Genomic DNA, 16,322 nt, shown 5'->3' with positions numbered 1-16,322 from the left:
TGGTTGTAGTAGTCTGTTGGTGGTTTTTGAGATATTCTTCATCTATGGCAGTGTAATTCTATTCAGGCTTTGTGTTGGTTGTGCTGTATTGGGTTGAGTGGTCAGGGACTTTTTGTTAAAGTTGGTTGGGTATCCATTTTGTTGAAATGTGTTGTATAGACGCTTCATTTTTATTTTATTTTTTGCTGCTCTGGGTTGCTGCAGTGTGTTTGGGCTTGTTTAAATAAAGTCCTGATGCAGCTTCTCTTGTGGGAAATTAGGTTTAAATTAAGTCTTAATAATTTACGTCTTGTGGGCCACATTTGGCCTGACTGTTGCCCACACCATTCTTATTGCAGAAAAAAAATAAATGGCATTGATCAGAAGAGAAAGAATTATTCAACTCTACATCTCAACAAGAGTCAATAAGGTATCAGACTTACCTGCAAATTTAATATGAAACTTATTTTCAGGCTTCAGTATCTGAACATACAATGGACAATTTGGAGCAAAATCTTTAACTGCCCATGCTCTTAAAATGGTTTGATGGTCCTAGAATAAAATACAAAACAGCATGTTAGAAAGTTTAAGACAAGAGGCAAAACTGACTATATTAATATAATTGCTCATGTGTAGCTGACAAAGTGCTCTTTAAAAAAAAACTTTATCTGACACATGCTTTTGCCAGCATCAAGAGTCTTTTAGCTTCTAGTTTCTGTACTTTAAACATAAGAATATCCCATAGTTTTGTGCCAATTATAGCAGAATTCATAAGTAAATACTGCTGTTAAAAATAAAACCAAATGATTCAGACCAGATTTTCCCTGAAATGCCTTTAGTATGACTTACAATCAGCTTCTGGAACTCAGGTAGATTATGAATGTTTTCAAAGCAATTTGGGAATGAAATATCTTACCCTTGCAAATTTCCTTTTTTATCTTTATTTAACTTATGTAGTGCATTTTTGAATATTATCATCTCTACATGGGAACTATTAGATAGTACAAGATTCGAACTGGGTGCCACTGGCTTGTAGATCCCATTACATAAGACTACACTGTCTCAAAATATTAATTGTTTTATTATGACATTTTTAAGAGAAATTAGACTGCATTAAGTTACACAGATTTCATAAAAGTAGGAATCTCAGTAGCAAAGATAAAACCATATACACAGCAAACACCTGGCTGATAATTTTCTGCAATTCATACATACTGCCATATAATAAACAGTTAGAATTGTTACATTAAATGAAAGTCAGAAATCAAATGCTTGCTCCCAAATGTGCAATAAAACATCTCTTTGTGGAATGTTTTCTAATACATGATTATAAGCAGAGAAAATACATCTATAGCATAGGTAACTTTTTTGGACAAAAAGCTAGAGAATTTTTTTCTGCTGATCATTCAGAATGCCTAAAGCCTCATAACACTGACCTTAAGAACTTAAAACAAATTTACATAAACAAAGCTCAGAAGAATGGATAGCTATAATTAAGCATTTGACCTGTGAAAAGGAGTATTGTTTGGGGGGGGGGGCGGAGGAGAGAGAGAGAGAGAGAGAGAGAGAGAGAGAGAGAGAGAAACATTCATACAAAGAATTTACATGTGCATGCATAATGAAAGCACATTGTTAAGTATTTGGAATTAAATCAGTTTTAACAGAAAATTTTCATATGTGCATATACGCACAAATGAAAATTATTGGAAGAATTATCAACAGAATAATACATCACTTAGTTCATTTTATTTTATTTTTTTAAGATCTTCACTTTCATTTCAGTAATTTACAACCAGTTGCTCTTAGCAAACATAAAGAACTTGACTGAAAACATTTATTAGGAAATCACAAAATTTCAGCACATTAAAATGTTCCTTTTAAAAAATGCTTCTAAATTCTAAGACATTGTTCTTTTGAGCTCCATATCAGGTTTTTTTTATATTTTTTCAATTGTCTTCTGAAAAATACAAGACAGAATAATTTACAGGATCTAATGATGCTAGGAAATGGAATGGATTGTCTAGTCATAAAGTTGCTTGGGTAAGAAAAGAGAAAGAGAATGGTATAATTTATTTATATTGTGTGATGTCAGCAGATAAGAAAGGCTTATATAGTCTGATAAAGAAAGAAAAAATCATTTGAAAAGTTAAGGACAATTAATACTTTCAAATTAAAAGCAACAGAAGTAGGATGGGTTAGAATTAAATGTAGCCTAGCATAGCTAAATTCCAGGTTTTTGAACTCTTCAAGCAAAAATGAAGAGTTTTATTGATTAGTAAATTTTTATTCTCAGCTGTGGATACTAAAGAATAACAATCAGAGAGGGATGTTTTCAAAACAATTTTAGTGTTTTTACAATTTTATTGTAATTTTCTTGCTCAGCTTGAATAAATGATGCTTGAAATTGAACACTGAGAAGTCTCTGTGACAGCTGACTTTTAACTTCTCCAGAGCATTTCTTATTGTCCTTCTCAGGTAATATTGGAAGAACTGTGCTACAATGAGGTATTTACTACCAACGTAGTGTTAAGTTGGGTCTGAATTACTTCTCATGCATTTGTATTCTTCCTAGCTTAAGTCCCTTAAGTACTAATCTTACTTCCCTACTTTATACCTTTTGCTTGACAGTCTGAAGATTATAAGCTAAAGTACAGTTGCCTAAAAATCAAAGTGTGTTCTCTGTTTAAAGGTAAAGGTAAAGGTTCCCCCGCACATGCGTGCTAGTCGTTTCCGACTCTAGGGGCCGGTGCTCATCTCCATTTCAAAGCCGAAGAGCCAGCACTTGTCTGAGGACGTCTCTGTGGTCATGTGGCCGGCATGACTAGATGCCAAAGGCGCACGGAACGCTGTTACCTTCCCACCATAGTGGTCCCTGTTTTTCTACTTGCATTTTTACGTGCTTTCGAACTGCTAGGTAGGCAGAAGCTGGGACGAGTAACAGGCACTTACTCTGTTACACGGCACTCGGGATTCAACCCACCAAACTGCCAACCATCTGATCGACAAGCTCAGCATCCTAACCCACTGAGCCACCACGTCCCTTTTGTTCTCTGTTTAATCACAGCTTATACGGACAGACCCCTGTGAAAGTAGACATTAACATCTATTTTATTCTAATTGATTGAAGAGGGAATTCTTTCCAAACAACTTGTCTGGAGAAATTTGTGGTTCACCCCTGACAATACAGAGCTGAGCTAATTTCTGAATGTTCAAGAAAAAAAAATACACTTATAGTCACACAGATTTTTACTAGAGTAATATCCAGTGAGTATTTCTCCTGAAAAAAAATCTTGCAGATAAGTCTGCAATAGTTTACATGGACGAATAATTTGATTTCCTAGAAAACAGCTATCATCATAATACATTAAAAATGCAAAGGAAAAGCATAAGCAACAAAATTCTCCATTCCTCTATTTGTTTTTAGTTTTTATAGATTTCTTTAAAAACCTCAGGTAATACAATAAATGCATAATTTATTAAATTTAAAGTAATATTAAATGATATAAAACCACACATTAAACTTTGTTTTTATGAAACAATCTTGATTGGGTAATATCTAATATTCCTGTTTAGCTAATTTTCAATTCTCTGTGTTTTTTATTAATTTGTTAATATCAGTCGTACCAAGGAAATTATATTGTAAATAAAATCCTGGGAGTAAAATAGCTGCATAGCTGAAAAGATCTTTAAATAATAAGGTCTAATCAATTCAGTCTTCTATATTTCCTCAAGACGAAAGATAGATAGATAGATAGATAGATAGATAGATAGATAGATAGATAGATAGATAGATAGATAGATAGATAGAATTTGCTGAAATATATAAATATGGTGGAATGGGTTAAATTCATTGAATGGATAATTATTTTCTGATTTATCAGGGTGCTTAGGGATATTAATAAAGAGTCTTCAGGAATAAGAAACAGAGTTTTCTAAAGATTTCCCAGAAATCAGTTAAAATTTATAATACTAAACTACTGTTGCTCAGCAAAATAGAAGACAATTCTCTGTGTTTTTGTTGTCTATATTCTGTATGTTTAATTTATGCTCTTGATGCATTTTGAATAATTTTATTTTGAAGAGAATTTTAAAAATGTTACAAAGAAGATGGCCTTATTTCAGTCAAGTTAATGAATTATTACTGATGTTGTTGCTTTGGGGAGGGGAGGTGTGCAATAATAAAATTAGTGTTTAAGATTTCACAAATCTCTCTCTTTCTCTAAAAGATTAATAGTTACCTCTTTGCAAATTATTTGATTTACTTTTTAATATATGCTAATAATTCTCACTATACATAATTTGGAAATAGACTAGAAAAACAAGCATTCTCTTTGAAATCATAGTCATATGTATCTGCAAAATCTCTACCTAGTCCTCTCTGTTTTTTCTGATCAGCAGAATGCATATTATATAAATACAGCATTATCCTGTTTATCATGTTATTTCATATAAATCATCAACATCATTATTGCCACCATCACTGTCAATATTTTCATACAGCCTAAATTCTAACATCTAGCCTCTTGATGACGGAAAAACAAAGAATTTGCGGTGAACTAAATGAGTTATTTAAAACATGAATATTCATGCTCCCCTTCAATAAAACTGTCAGGATAGATTATGATAAAGCAATAAAAGCAAAAGATGATAGATATAAAACCAACAGCAGTCAAATGGAAAAAGAGCCAAAAGCAGCAGTTAAACAACAGTGCAGTTGATAAAAGTATACAGGGCTTTGGTAGATTAGGAAGCAAATCACAATGATATGATGATAAATCTAGTGTGCGCCTTATTCTTTGTCTCAGTTATCAATGCTATGACATCCATATAGTGTCATTTCACCACTAATATTTTTATTTCTTTCCAAATAGGGGAAATAAATACTTTTCAATCAGCATGGAGTTTTATGCAACCACAACTTTTCCTTTTGGTTTATTTTTTTCTGTGTGCAATCAAGTGAAACTCAGAAGAATCAAAAGAAAGCTAGGGGAAAAGGACATAATTTATTGCCAGCAATTCAGTTGAAGTTCCGTTTTCTGGACCAAAGTGCAGAAGTGACATATTTTGTGACCCTGTTGTGCACCACATAGAGTTGACTCAGGTGATATGGGTGACTATAAATTTTATAAATAAATAAATAGAGGAAATATAATACCATAAAAAGGGGGAAGCGTTAGTACAAGCAGTGCCGCCACGACAAGGCCCTTCCCCATAGGCACTGGTTATAGGGGAGAAAAAAAGATGCAAAAATGATATTTGGCTCAAGTGATACAGCAAAATCTGGTTTTGTAATCTTACTTATGACAAATGTGGCATAAGTTAATCTTCCTTGCTACGTAAAATTACCCAGTTCCTACAGCAATTATCACTGGTACATAAATCATACATATGTTATAGATCAGTGGTGGTGAACCTTTTAGAGACCAAGTGCCCAAGCCACAACCCAAAACTCACTTATTTATCACAAAGTGCCAAAGCCGCATCAGCATTTTGGTGCCCTCAAAGTGAGGGGGCAGGGAGGCAGCTCTGAGTGCCACCTCTGGCATGCAAAAACCAGGGGCACAAAAATGGGCCATCGTGCTGCAAGGCACAAAAATGGCCAACGCCGTGCCACGGGGTGCAGATATAAGGCACTGCACCACGCAAGAACGGGGCAGGGCTAGTGAGTATCACACAGACACTAGCCCTGCCCCATTTGCAGCACGTGCTTCCCCCTCCCTTTTCTTCCAGTCCACTAATCGACAATGGTTGGTGACCTCTGCTCTATCACCTCTACTCGAGTTGGCCGCTTTGCCTCCATTGTGCTGGGCAGGGCTCCTGCTCCGGGTGGCGGTGGTGGCCTGATGGACCTGCTGCTGACGGTGATGGCGTGTGTGTCAACAGAGAGGGCTCTGAGTGCCGCCTCTGGCATTTGTGCCATAGGTTCGCCACCACTGTTATAGAGGAAACAATGGACAAGAACATAGGCCTGGAAGTCCTACATGTCATTCAGTAATGTATGAAATTCAAGTCAAGTAGAATTGTGAAAACCAACTCAGTTCTTTTTTCGATCTGATTCTAATCAAAAAGTCCAGATGGTTTCCTAAAGACCGCCATGAAACAGCAAAATAGCACTTAGATTATAACAAAGGAATGTGGTAGCTATGGTGCCCAAAAAATTAAACATTGTCTACAATTTTAATAAGATGGCCTCAATCTTACTGGAAAGAATGGCAAGATCTTTTTAAATGCCTTGTGTTCTTTTACTGCATGTGTAATGTGGTTAAAGTTGTCAACACTACATACCAGGATAAGCAAAATAAAGATCAGTCATTCATTCCTCCCACATTCTGAACATTAGACATGATTTGGAATATGTAAGGAATTACAAGAGTAAACATTTCTTACCAAGCAACCATGTTGCCAGAAACATAGAGGTAGATGAATCTGAAAACCTAAGCTAACCAGTGGAATGTTAAATAAGGTAAGCAAACAGAACATCACTAATACTAATGCAAATACTAATGAAATTGGCATTAAGGCTGTCACTTCCACAGTTTGATCTTGGACCACAGAAATGTTTTGAGTAAACTTTACAAGATCAGGTTGAAATGGAAATGGCTTTCAAAAACATACTGTAACTATAGCTTGAACAAACTATGGGCTAAAGAAATCTAGGATCCTCTGGAAATTTATCAAGGGCTTCTCACATAGAATAATGATAGGACAAGCTTAAGAAAATCCTTAAGTATTGCTATTAATATTTATTCATACTACAGGAAATACTAGGATGTGTTGTCATGCAGGTCAGAATATATGTTAAAATCTAATCTGTATAAGGTGACTCTATCTTAAATTATGCCAGTTGGATCTTGTTGTTCATTGAAAACATTTATATTCCACTTCTTTTAAAAAAATCTCCAGCTAGTTTATAATAAAATTCAAATGATTAAACAATTAAGTAAAATGATATAAAACACACACACTATATATATAAAACCTCAGAAAACATATATATATATATATATATATATATATATATATATATATATATATATATATATATATATATATATGTGTGTGTGTGTGTGTGTGTGTGTGTGTGTGTGTGTGTAAATTACTAACAAAGAATTAAAGGGAAACTGAGATGCATTTCTGACTCCTTAGTCGTCCTCAGCCAGCCATACCCTTCTGAGATTCGAACCAGGGCTGATTGCATATGAGGCAGTGTTATTTGCCTCTAAGCCACAAGGTCTCTCTCGCTCTGTTATTATTATATTATATTATATTATATTATATTATTATATTATTATTATATTATTTTTTATTTTTTATTTTAATTCCATTTATATCCCGCCCTTTTCCAAAGACTCAGGGGGGCTTATATATAATACATTGAAATACTCCATATAATTTAAAGTAAACTATATGATTTCTTTCTGCAATATGTGGAATAAATAAAACAATATGTAAAACATTTCCTGAAGACTAAAAAAAATGAGGAAGAAAAAAATAACTTAGAGTAAGGATAAGTAATGACTACTACTTGGATCTTCCTTGAATGATTTAATTATTCCACTGTCTTTGATGGAATTGTTTCACAATGTGAGGGTATTAAAGTCGGAAGTCTAGTTTTAAAAATAGCCAAGTTATAAAGGAGCAATTACTATTCTATTCATTTTATTGTAAAATTGACCTTATGAAGTCATGATACTAAAATAGGTTCATTTATCATATATCAAGAGGGCTTAATATACATTTTAATAATATATGTCTTCATATATGAAGACTCAATACATATATAAACATATCTGTATTTTTATCCAGCTCAAAAAACTCCATAATACATTGATTAATTATGTTCTGTCTAATCAATGTTGACTCATAGTAACCACATAGCTCTTTCATTTCTGACCAATTAACTTAACCATAAAAATATAAAAAGACACATACAAAACAAATTTGTAAAAGCATATATAGATATATTTGGAACCTACCGCTGCAGTTCTGTCCACTTCAAAACGGCTGCTTAAAATAAAACAGGCCTCTGCATTATCCATTCTAAAAATCAGAAAGTTTAAGAAAAAAAATTAGGAAACTGTTTTAAAATGCCCAGGAAACTTCTAAAGATACTTTAAATAAGTAACTTGCTTTAAATGTAAACTTTAAGCCAAATTTAAAAAAAATCACTGTTTAAAGAGAAAGAAATCATATTAAATAAAGTATATACTTCTGTTAAAATGCATCTCATAAATATGACATAAAAACAAGGCATAAAATATATACAGAAATTATACAGCTGTTTTTTTCTCAGTCTAGATCAGAGTGCAATCCCTACATTAGACCAAATCAGGTGACATGCTGTGCATCATCCAAAAAAGGAAGCGATACTGTGCCCATTTTCTGCAATGATATTGTTGCCAACCAGAAGAAAACATATCAATTTTAAACTCACCTATTCTTCATGTCACAATGTGCATTCCATCTACTAAGTTTGTAATGTATGTATAAATTCCAGATTTTGAAAGATGAAGGCAAGATTTGTATACATATGCAATGGCACATAAGAAATATATTTAAAATGTTCAGTCTTTAAAATTCACTTTTTAAAAAAGTTATGGTATACAATGCTTATTTTATTGAACAGAAATGATTTGTTGGTATTGTTGATTTGAAATAAATTCATTTCCTTCCTTCCTTCCTTCCTTCCTTCCTTCCTTCCTTCCTTCCTTCCCTCTCTCCCTCCCTCCCTCCCTCCCTCCTTCTCTTCCTTCTTCATGGCAAGTTATATTTCTCACCTTAGAAGTAAGGACATGAACCAGATTTAAACTGATTTACAGATGCTTAATCTAAATTATTTATCATCTCTTGAACTTGGTACATGAGCTGTCTGGATGCCATTCTGGTCTTTTGATGAAGAATTATAGAAAATACTTTTACCAGCCTCCTTGCTGTGTTTCTGTACCAGCTATAGGTCCATTACAGAAATACAGATGCTTTTTATTTATTTAAACTACAATACAAAGAGGTAGTAGTTGTAATACAAACAGTGAATTGGCAAGTAATGGATTGAATAATGGACCAAGACAAAATGTTCTGCAAATTACTAGCTTAATCAAGAAATAAATGAAATAAAGGCATAAACGAAAAGGGGGATGGAACACAGGAAGTCTAACCCATTATCTTAAATGTTGCTATATACTGCACACAAAATGGGTAAGAGGCAAAATCAGATGAATCATGGCATCAAGACAAGAATAACAAAGTAGGGATTATAGAAACATAGTAGGATGAGTTCCAGCAGTGGAATACATTCTTGATGAGTACTTTCAAAGTAAAGGGCAACACAAGAGAAAAGCTGTCATAGATTTATATATTAATCTCTATGAACAGAAGTCCACTGACCTGATGTGGAAACCAGTTAAGATAAAAGGGTGATATAACAGAAGAACTTCTTATTCAGAATTTACTATAGACCACCAAACAAATCAGAAGTAGAAAAAAAGATTTATTTAAACAGAACTGAATCCTCGAAAAACCAAAAAACAGCTATGATAGGATACTTCAACTGTCCAGGCATTTATCGAGAGACTTATTCTGCTAGAAACAAGTCAGAATATTTGACTGTATTGGTGGTAATTTACTCCTTCAAAGGACTTAAATGTAGAGCATCTGCTGTCTTGGATTTGGTCCTTACTAATAGAGGAGCTGACTGAAGGTATTAAATTTGAAAGAACTTTGGGTACAAGTAATCATGCTGTTAGATTTCATGTTTTAACAAAAGATCCAGTAAAAAAAACCCCAAATAATGGCTAATAGAAACAATTTGAATAAACTAAAATAAATAATAAGGAAAATGTCATGGGGAGAAACTCTTAAAGCCAAAGATGCTGCAGCAACCAGCTGGGACTTCTTAAGTAAGATGAAATTAAGAATAGTACAATTTCAAATGATATCACGAGGAAGAAAATTTAGGCGATGTTGTCAGCCCTTAAAGTAGGCCAGGTAAAGAAACAGATGCAATGGCTATATTTTATTGATCAGTTTGAACAGAATCTTGAAAGTCTGAATTTCCCCTCCTACCCTCTTATACTCCTCCAATGAATTAGGGACAAGTCAGTCTTAGCTTCTTTCTCACACCTTCTGTTTCCTGGTCTTAAATTATGTTTTCACAATAGTCATTTCTGCCTCATTTCTTTAATATTTTAGGGTATTTTTCAGAAGGACCAAGGGATTTAAAGACATTTAAATTAGGTAAAAGATCATTTACAGTACCATATCCTTACTGAATTGTACCTTCCTTTACTATATTTAAACCCACTGTATGCTACTCAAGATTTTACATCCTTTGAATGTAAAAAAAGAAGCAAAGTAGAAGTTGTGGTTTTCTGTTTTCTTATGATCATCTGTTAAGAATTCTCCATTTGGAAAATAATAATCTTTGAGTAGTTCTGAAAAACTGAAAACATGCCAGGGGACTTTTTTTTTTTTTTGAAGAAAAGTATTCTCAAGAGAAAATCTCAGGAATTATAGGCCAATGACCCTCACCCTCAATACCTGGAAATATGTTAGAGCAGATAATAAAGATAATAAAGCAGGCGATTTATAACCATCTTGAAGACAATGTTGTGATTGCTAAATGCCACTATGGTTTCATTAAAAAATGTATTAGAAGACAGACCTTATTTCCTTCTTTGACAAGGTAACTGTGAATATAAACCCTTAGTTTAACTTCTGATAAGCTTCCATATGTCAGTCTCATTTCTAAAAGCTTTTAGAGGTGGTTTCCATGGCACTACAGTAAATTAGTTACTTACCAACTTGGAACCAGACTAGCTAGCTTTGAGCTAAGATTTATATGACCATTTATACAAGGTAATCCTGGATAGCTAACAACCAAAAACTATGTTTTTTTAAAAAAAATCTCCATTTTTTTAAAAGAAAACTATCACACTCTTGCCAAGGAGCTATAATAATCCTATATCAAACTACCGATGCGCTGGGTTCAACCCCAATGCTAGCCCAACAAGGAAGAGCCAAGTCTTTTTAAAAAACTAGAGGATAGAGACCCTCCAATCTCAGGGCAGGCTCTACTGAGCAGGCACTGCTATGGAAAAGACATGTATCTTAAGTCCTCCCCAGATAAGACTGTTTCATACAGGGGACCTTGAACATACCATGGGCAAATACCCTCAGGGACAGGCAATTTTGCAAATCCTGCAGACTGATGGGTTATCCTACCTTGTTTCATCCGCCAGTTATCCCCCTCATTGCAATATAAAGCAAAATTAACAGCATTTCCCCCAGCTCAGTTATGCTGCATCTGAAGCAGTTCTCTGCCTTTTTATGGCTCTTTTCTATGGAATTATGAAACATGAAATTACATCTATTACTTTACAAAAAGGAAATATGTGATTTAAAATGACTGTGGTGTTCTTTTAACAAAAGATGAATGTGAGTCCTTTATATACCATTACCTTGTTTTTCACAGAGGTTAGAGAAGAGTATACAAACTGAGATACTGAGGAACAAAAAAAGTTCAGTGTTTTATATTTTTGGTTAATACAGCCAAAATATACTCAACACTTCATTTACTAGAAGGGATATTAGGGAATGTGATTATAAGATGCTCATTATAAAAAGAGAAGCTCACTGCTGCTTAGCAACTTCTACTTCATTTCTTACAATACAGTATGGTCTACTGAATTCCTACAATTAGGCTGTTATTTTTTCAAAATGGTCTATTAAACTGCTTCCTATAGTGTTTAAAAATGATAAAAGTACATTCAATTACATAATCTGTAATGAGAAATATACATTTTAATAGTTGCTTTGCTTTGAATTTACTACAGGCTAAATAATGCTGCAGGTATTATGCTTGAATGACAGCTTTATAAAATTCATGTTTACTATCTAACCCAGAGAAAATCACACAATTCTTTTCAGCAAAAAAGGATATCCATCCATGTATGGCTATTAGTGATTGAAATAATAATTTACATTTAAAACTGGAAATGTTTTGAAGTTTTATGTCTTATATAATGATTTATTCATTAAATGGCATACAATATAAATGGTCCTCAGCGTACAACCACAATTCAGCCCAAAGTTTCCATTGCTAAGCAAGGCGGTTGTTAGATGAGTTTTGTTCCATGTTATGACCTTCTTGCCACAGTTGTTAAGTGAATTAATAAAGTTGTTAATGGAATCATGTGGCTGTTAAATGAATCTGGCTTCCCCCATTGACTTTGCTTTTTTGGAAGGCAGCTGGGAAGGTCACCACATGATCACATGACCCTAGGACAGTGCACCTGTCAAAAATACAAGCCAGTTGCCAAGCAACCAAATTTTGATTATGTGACCATCAGGATGTTGCAATGCTTGTAAGGGTGAAAACTGGTCACAAGTTACATTTTTCAAGGTCGTAACTTCAAATGGTCAATAAACGAATGATTGAAAATCGAGGACTTACCTGTATTATTTCTTTTGAAGAGTTGTATTTTTGTAATATATTTTTTAAAACAATCAGTGTCATTGGGACTTTAATAAATAAATAAATATTCACTCTTACTAGGAAAACAAACATCTACTTTATAAGAACTAACTATGCAAAATGATTAACTTGATCAATATTAGTAACTGTGAGAGGGATCTCGGAGTCCTAGTGGACAATCACTTCAATATGAGCCAGCGGTGTGCTGCAGCTGCCAAAAAGGCCAACACAGTGCTAGGCTGCATTAACAGAGGGATACAATCAAGATCACGTGAAGTACTAATACCACTTTACAATGCCTTGGTAAGGCCACACCTGGAATACTGCATCCAGTTTTAATCACACGATGTAAAAAAGATGTTGAGACTCTAGAAAGAGTACAGAGAAGAGTAACAAAGATGATTGGGAGACTGGAGGCTAAAACATATAGGGAACGGTTGCTGGAATTGGGTATGTGTAGTTTAACGAAGAGAAGGGTGAGGGGTGACATGACAGCAGTGTTCCAATATCTCAGGGGCTGCCACAAAGAAGAGGGAGTCAAGCTATTCTCCAAAGCAGGACAAGAAGCAACGGATGTAAACTAGTGAAGGAGAAAAGCAACTAGAACTAAGGAGAAACTTCCTGATAGTTAGAACAATTAACCAGTGGAACAACCTGGCTCCAGAAGTGGTGAATGCTCCAACACTGGAAGTTTTTAAGAAGAGACTGGACAACCATTTGTCTGAAATGGTATAGGGTTTCCTGCCTGAGCAGCAGGTTGGACTAGATAACCTCCAAGGTCCCTTCCAACTTATTATTATTATTACTCCCATATACTCAAATAGCTGCAATCCCATAACTACATATCTAGAAGTAAGTTTCACTGAAGATTATTTTAGAGTAAAATGTAGAAGATTGTACCACAAGGGATTTTGCAGCTCCTAATCTTGGAAATCCTGGAAATCATTAGACAATTAAGCTATACAAGCTATAAAATAATGGTTAATATGGCAAAAATAGAAGCTATTGCAATGTTGTCTTTTTGGTGTTAAACCAATTCCTACTTTCATTATTCAATGCTTTAATAGTTTAAACAAAAAACATTAATAAAGATTAAAGCAATGGCCAGGGTATATTTAAAATCAAATAGTATAGTTAGAGCTGAAAATGACTAAAGATTAAAAGGAAATGTAATTATGGAATTGCTTTATCCATCTGCATCTAAAAGTCTTTCACATGGTCTTCATTTTAAGAATTCTTTAAAATCGAAGTGTAACTCCAAGCATAATAGAGATGAAAATGGGAAAAAGCCAATTTGGTCTAGTGCTTAAGGCACCAGGTTAAAAAGCAGGAGAAATTATAATGCTCCCTTAGGCATGAAAGCTGGCTGGGTGACTTTGGGCCAGTCATGCTCTCTCAGGCCAATCAACCTCACAAATTGTCGTGGGAAAAATAGCTGAGAAAATCTAGAGAATATCTGTAGATGCGATGGGCAGCACATAAATCTAATAAAAAAATAAAATAGGAACATAAAAATATTAACTAGGTTTGTGCCTTGAATTTTTTTTTATGAAAATAATCAAGGTGGAATATAAATAAAACAAACAAACAAGTAAATAAAATAAAAAGAAATGTATGAACCAAGTCCCCCCATAATATATATCCTGGTCCCACTGTGACTTAAATATTTTATATCTGGCACTGTCAGGAATGGACAGGAAGGCAGAGTCCATACTGAAAAAAAGATGCTGAATGACTAGCTTATATTGAGACTTTCCTTTTTATAACAAAAGTTCTTGGTGCCCAGAATGGGCTTCAATGAAAGAAAACAACATAGTGAAACTTTAATGAATGCCTGCTCCAGGGAGTTTCAAAGTAGGCATAAACTTTTAATAAAAATATAGCTTGAAGCTTTGGAAGAGGTTTAAAGTTGAAGTATATATCGTGGAATCCATTAGTGAAAGAAAATAAGAGGCTGAATAGGAAAAGAAAAAGGATGGGGGAAGAGAAAAGCATTTCAGATTTTTTTAGCCTACCTGTATATGATTTAAAGAAAGAATTTATGTGTCCATTCTTCAGTTCATTAATTGAATTTTTCTTTTTGCCAATTTTTATTTTGCAATGAAACATTTTAAATGAAGGAAAAGGTTCCATATTTATAAATTAAGTGCAAATCCAAAATATAAGATAGTTGGAGACAGACCTACATGAGCTCTGATCAATTCTGTTCAGAAATAAATTTCCAAAACAGTTGGAAGGAAGCATAGAGCTGATAAGAAGCACACAAAGAAATGTCCTTAATTAAATATCTGTTTAGCATTATTTGTTTATTTATCTATTAAATTTAAAGACTCTCCATCTCCCTTTCAGTGACCATGGGCAGTTTACATCTAAAAGCATGTGACAAATGTTCACTGGGATAGCCAGTAAATGTGAAAAAGGATATTTTAGTGAATTAGGTTTATTGTAAGATCATCAGTAATCAATATATTCTTTTAATATTCTTATCCATTAGTTTGGTACCTACTTAGCTCTCAAGAGATCTTGATCCTTCAGTGCTGAACCTTGTAAGTAAATGACCCTTTGTGACCACATTGGAATTTGAAGCACTCTTCGAACCTGAACATCCATCTCAGTGGGACACAATATAACCACATAGTAGTCCTATAAAAAAGTGCATGTTGTAAGAATAAAAAAAGAACCAAAATATATTTTAGTTATATTTCCTGTATATTTTTCTATTTAAAAATAGAACCTGTAGTGGTGCAGTGGTTAAAATAGTATTGCAGGCTAATTCAGTTCACTGCCAGCAGTTTGATTCTCAGTGGCTCAAGATTGACTCAGCCTTCCATCCTTCCGAGGTTGGTAAAATGAGGACCCAGATTGTTGGGGGGCAATATGCCAGCTCTGTAAACCACTTAGAGAGGGTTGTAAAGCACTATCAAGTGGTATATAAGTCTAAGTGCTATTGCTATTAATATTTACCTTGGGGGAAAAACAGGCTTGAGAGAAAAATAGTTGAAGGATAATTTATTTTTTAATCTTTCTAAAGAGAAAAAAGAAAAATGTTCCTGCTATTTATTTCAATAATGATTTTATTGATGCCAAAGTTGCTCTCCCAGATATCAACATGTAATGCTTAGCCTCATGCAGAGATGAGTTTAAATCACTTCCTTTGGCAAAAAAAAAATGCTAAGCATTACGCATACTGAAAAGGAATCTATGTTCAACAACAGAAAATATCAGCTTTGGTGTTACTACACAGATCTCATTAATCATTTTAAAAAAGGTCTCAGAATTGGCTCTAAAGAAACAACACAAGTCTAATAAAAAGAAATGCTGGATGCTTTATGCCCTTTTCTAATTAGAATAACTTTTATAGATATGTCTGTGACCTATGATACTGCTAAGATTTCAGTCATATGTGAAATAAAAATGTTAAGAGATGCAAAATATTTCTTGGTGAATTGAGATAAATGCTGATCTGCTTGACTTACCTGGAGTCTAGGATGTGCATAGAATTCATTTAGAAAATCCATAAGCAGGTCAATCTTAAGAGAACTGACACACAAAACAACATGTTTCTCCGTCTGAGCTCTATGTCGGCTATAATTTCCACCTGATTTTTGTCTTTCCATCCACAAATAAGCCAGTTGCTCAAACTGCAATGAAATAAATTTCAAGATGAAGTATGGCCTCAAGAAGTCAACGAGGAGATGCTAAGAAACTATACATATACTCCAATAGCCCTTTTATGACTTGTAGACTTCAACTCCCAGAACCCCTGAGCAGCCAGTTGAAGTCTGCAAATCATAAAAGGGTCATTTCCCCCCACCTCTGGTCTAGATATTCGTTTGTTGTGATTTAACCTACAATGGCTCATAGCAATATC

At 34.0% G+C, this 16,322-nt stretch overlaps 1 protein-coding gene across 4 annotated transcripts in view; it reads right to left on the bottom strand.

Moving 5' to 3' along the window:
- The window catches only part of KCNT2 (potassium sodium-activated channel subfamily T member 2), a 267,504-nt gene that overhangs the window by 84,389 nt on the left and 166,793 nt on the right, over nt 1-16,322 (bottom strand). For all 4 annotated transcript variants that reach the window (XM_083358889.1, XM_083358890.1, XM_083358891.1 and 1 more), the window contains 4 exons: nt 15,928-16,092; nt 14,958-15,094; nt 7,956-8,019; nt 423-531 (listed from right to left, as the gene is read on the bottom strand). In XM_083358889.1, coding sequence (XP_083215015.1) covers nt 423-531; nt 7,956-8,019; nt 14,958-15,094; nt 15,928-16,092 — 475 coding nt within the window. The remainder of the gene's footprint in view (nt 1-422; nt 532-7,955; nt 8,020-14,957; nt 15,095-15,927; nt 16,093-16,322) is intronic.

This window comes from Vipera ursinii, assembly GCF_947247035.1.
Source record: "Vipera ursinii genome assembly, chromosome: 3".
In the NCBI taxonomy this organism is placed as follows: Eukaryota; Metazoa; Chordata; class Lepidosauria; order Squamata; family Viperidae; genus Vipera; species Vipera ursinii.
Note: the sequence above shows the minus strand (reverse complement) of the source record. Positions and strands in the feature narration are given on the sequence as shown.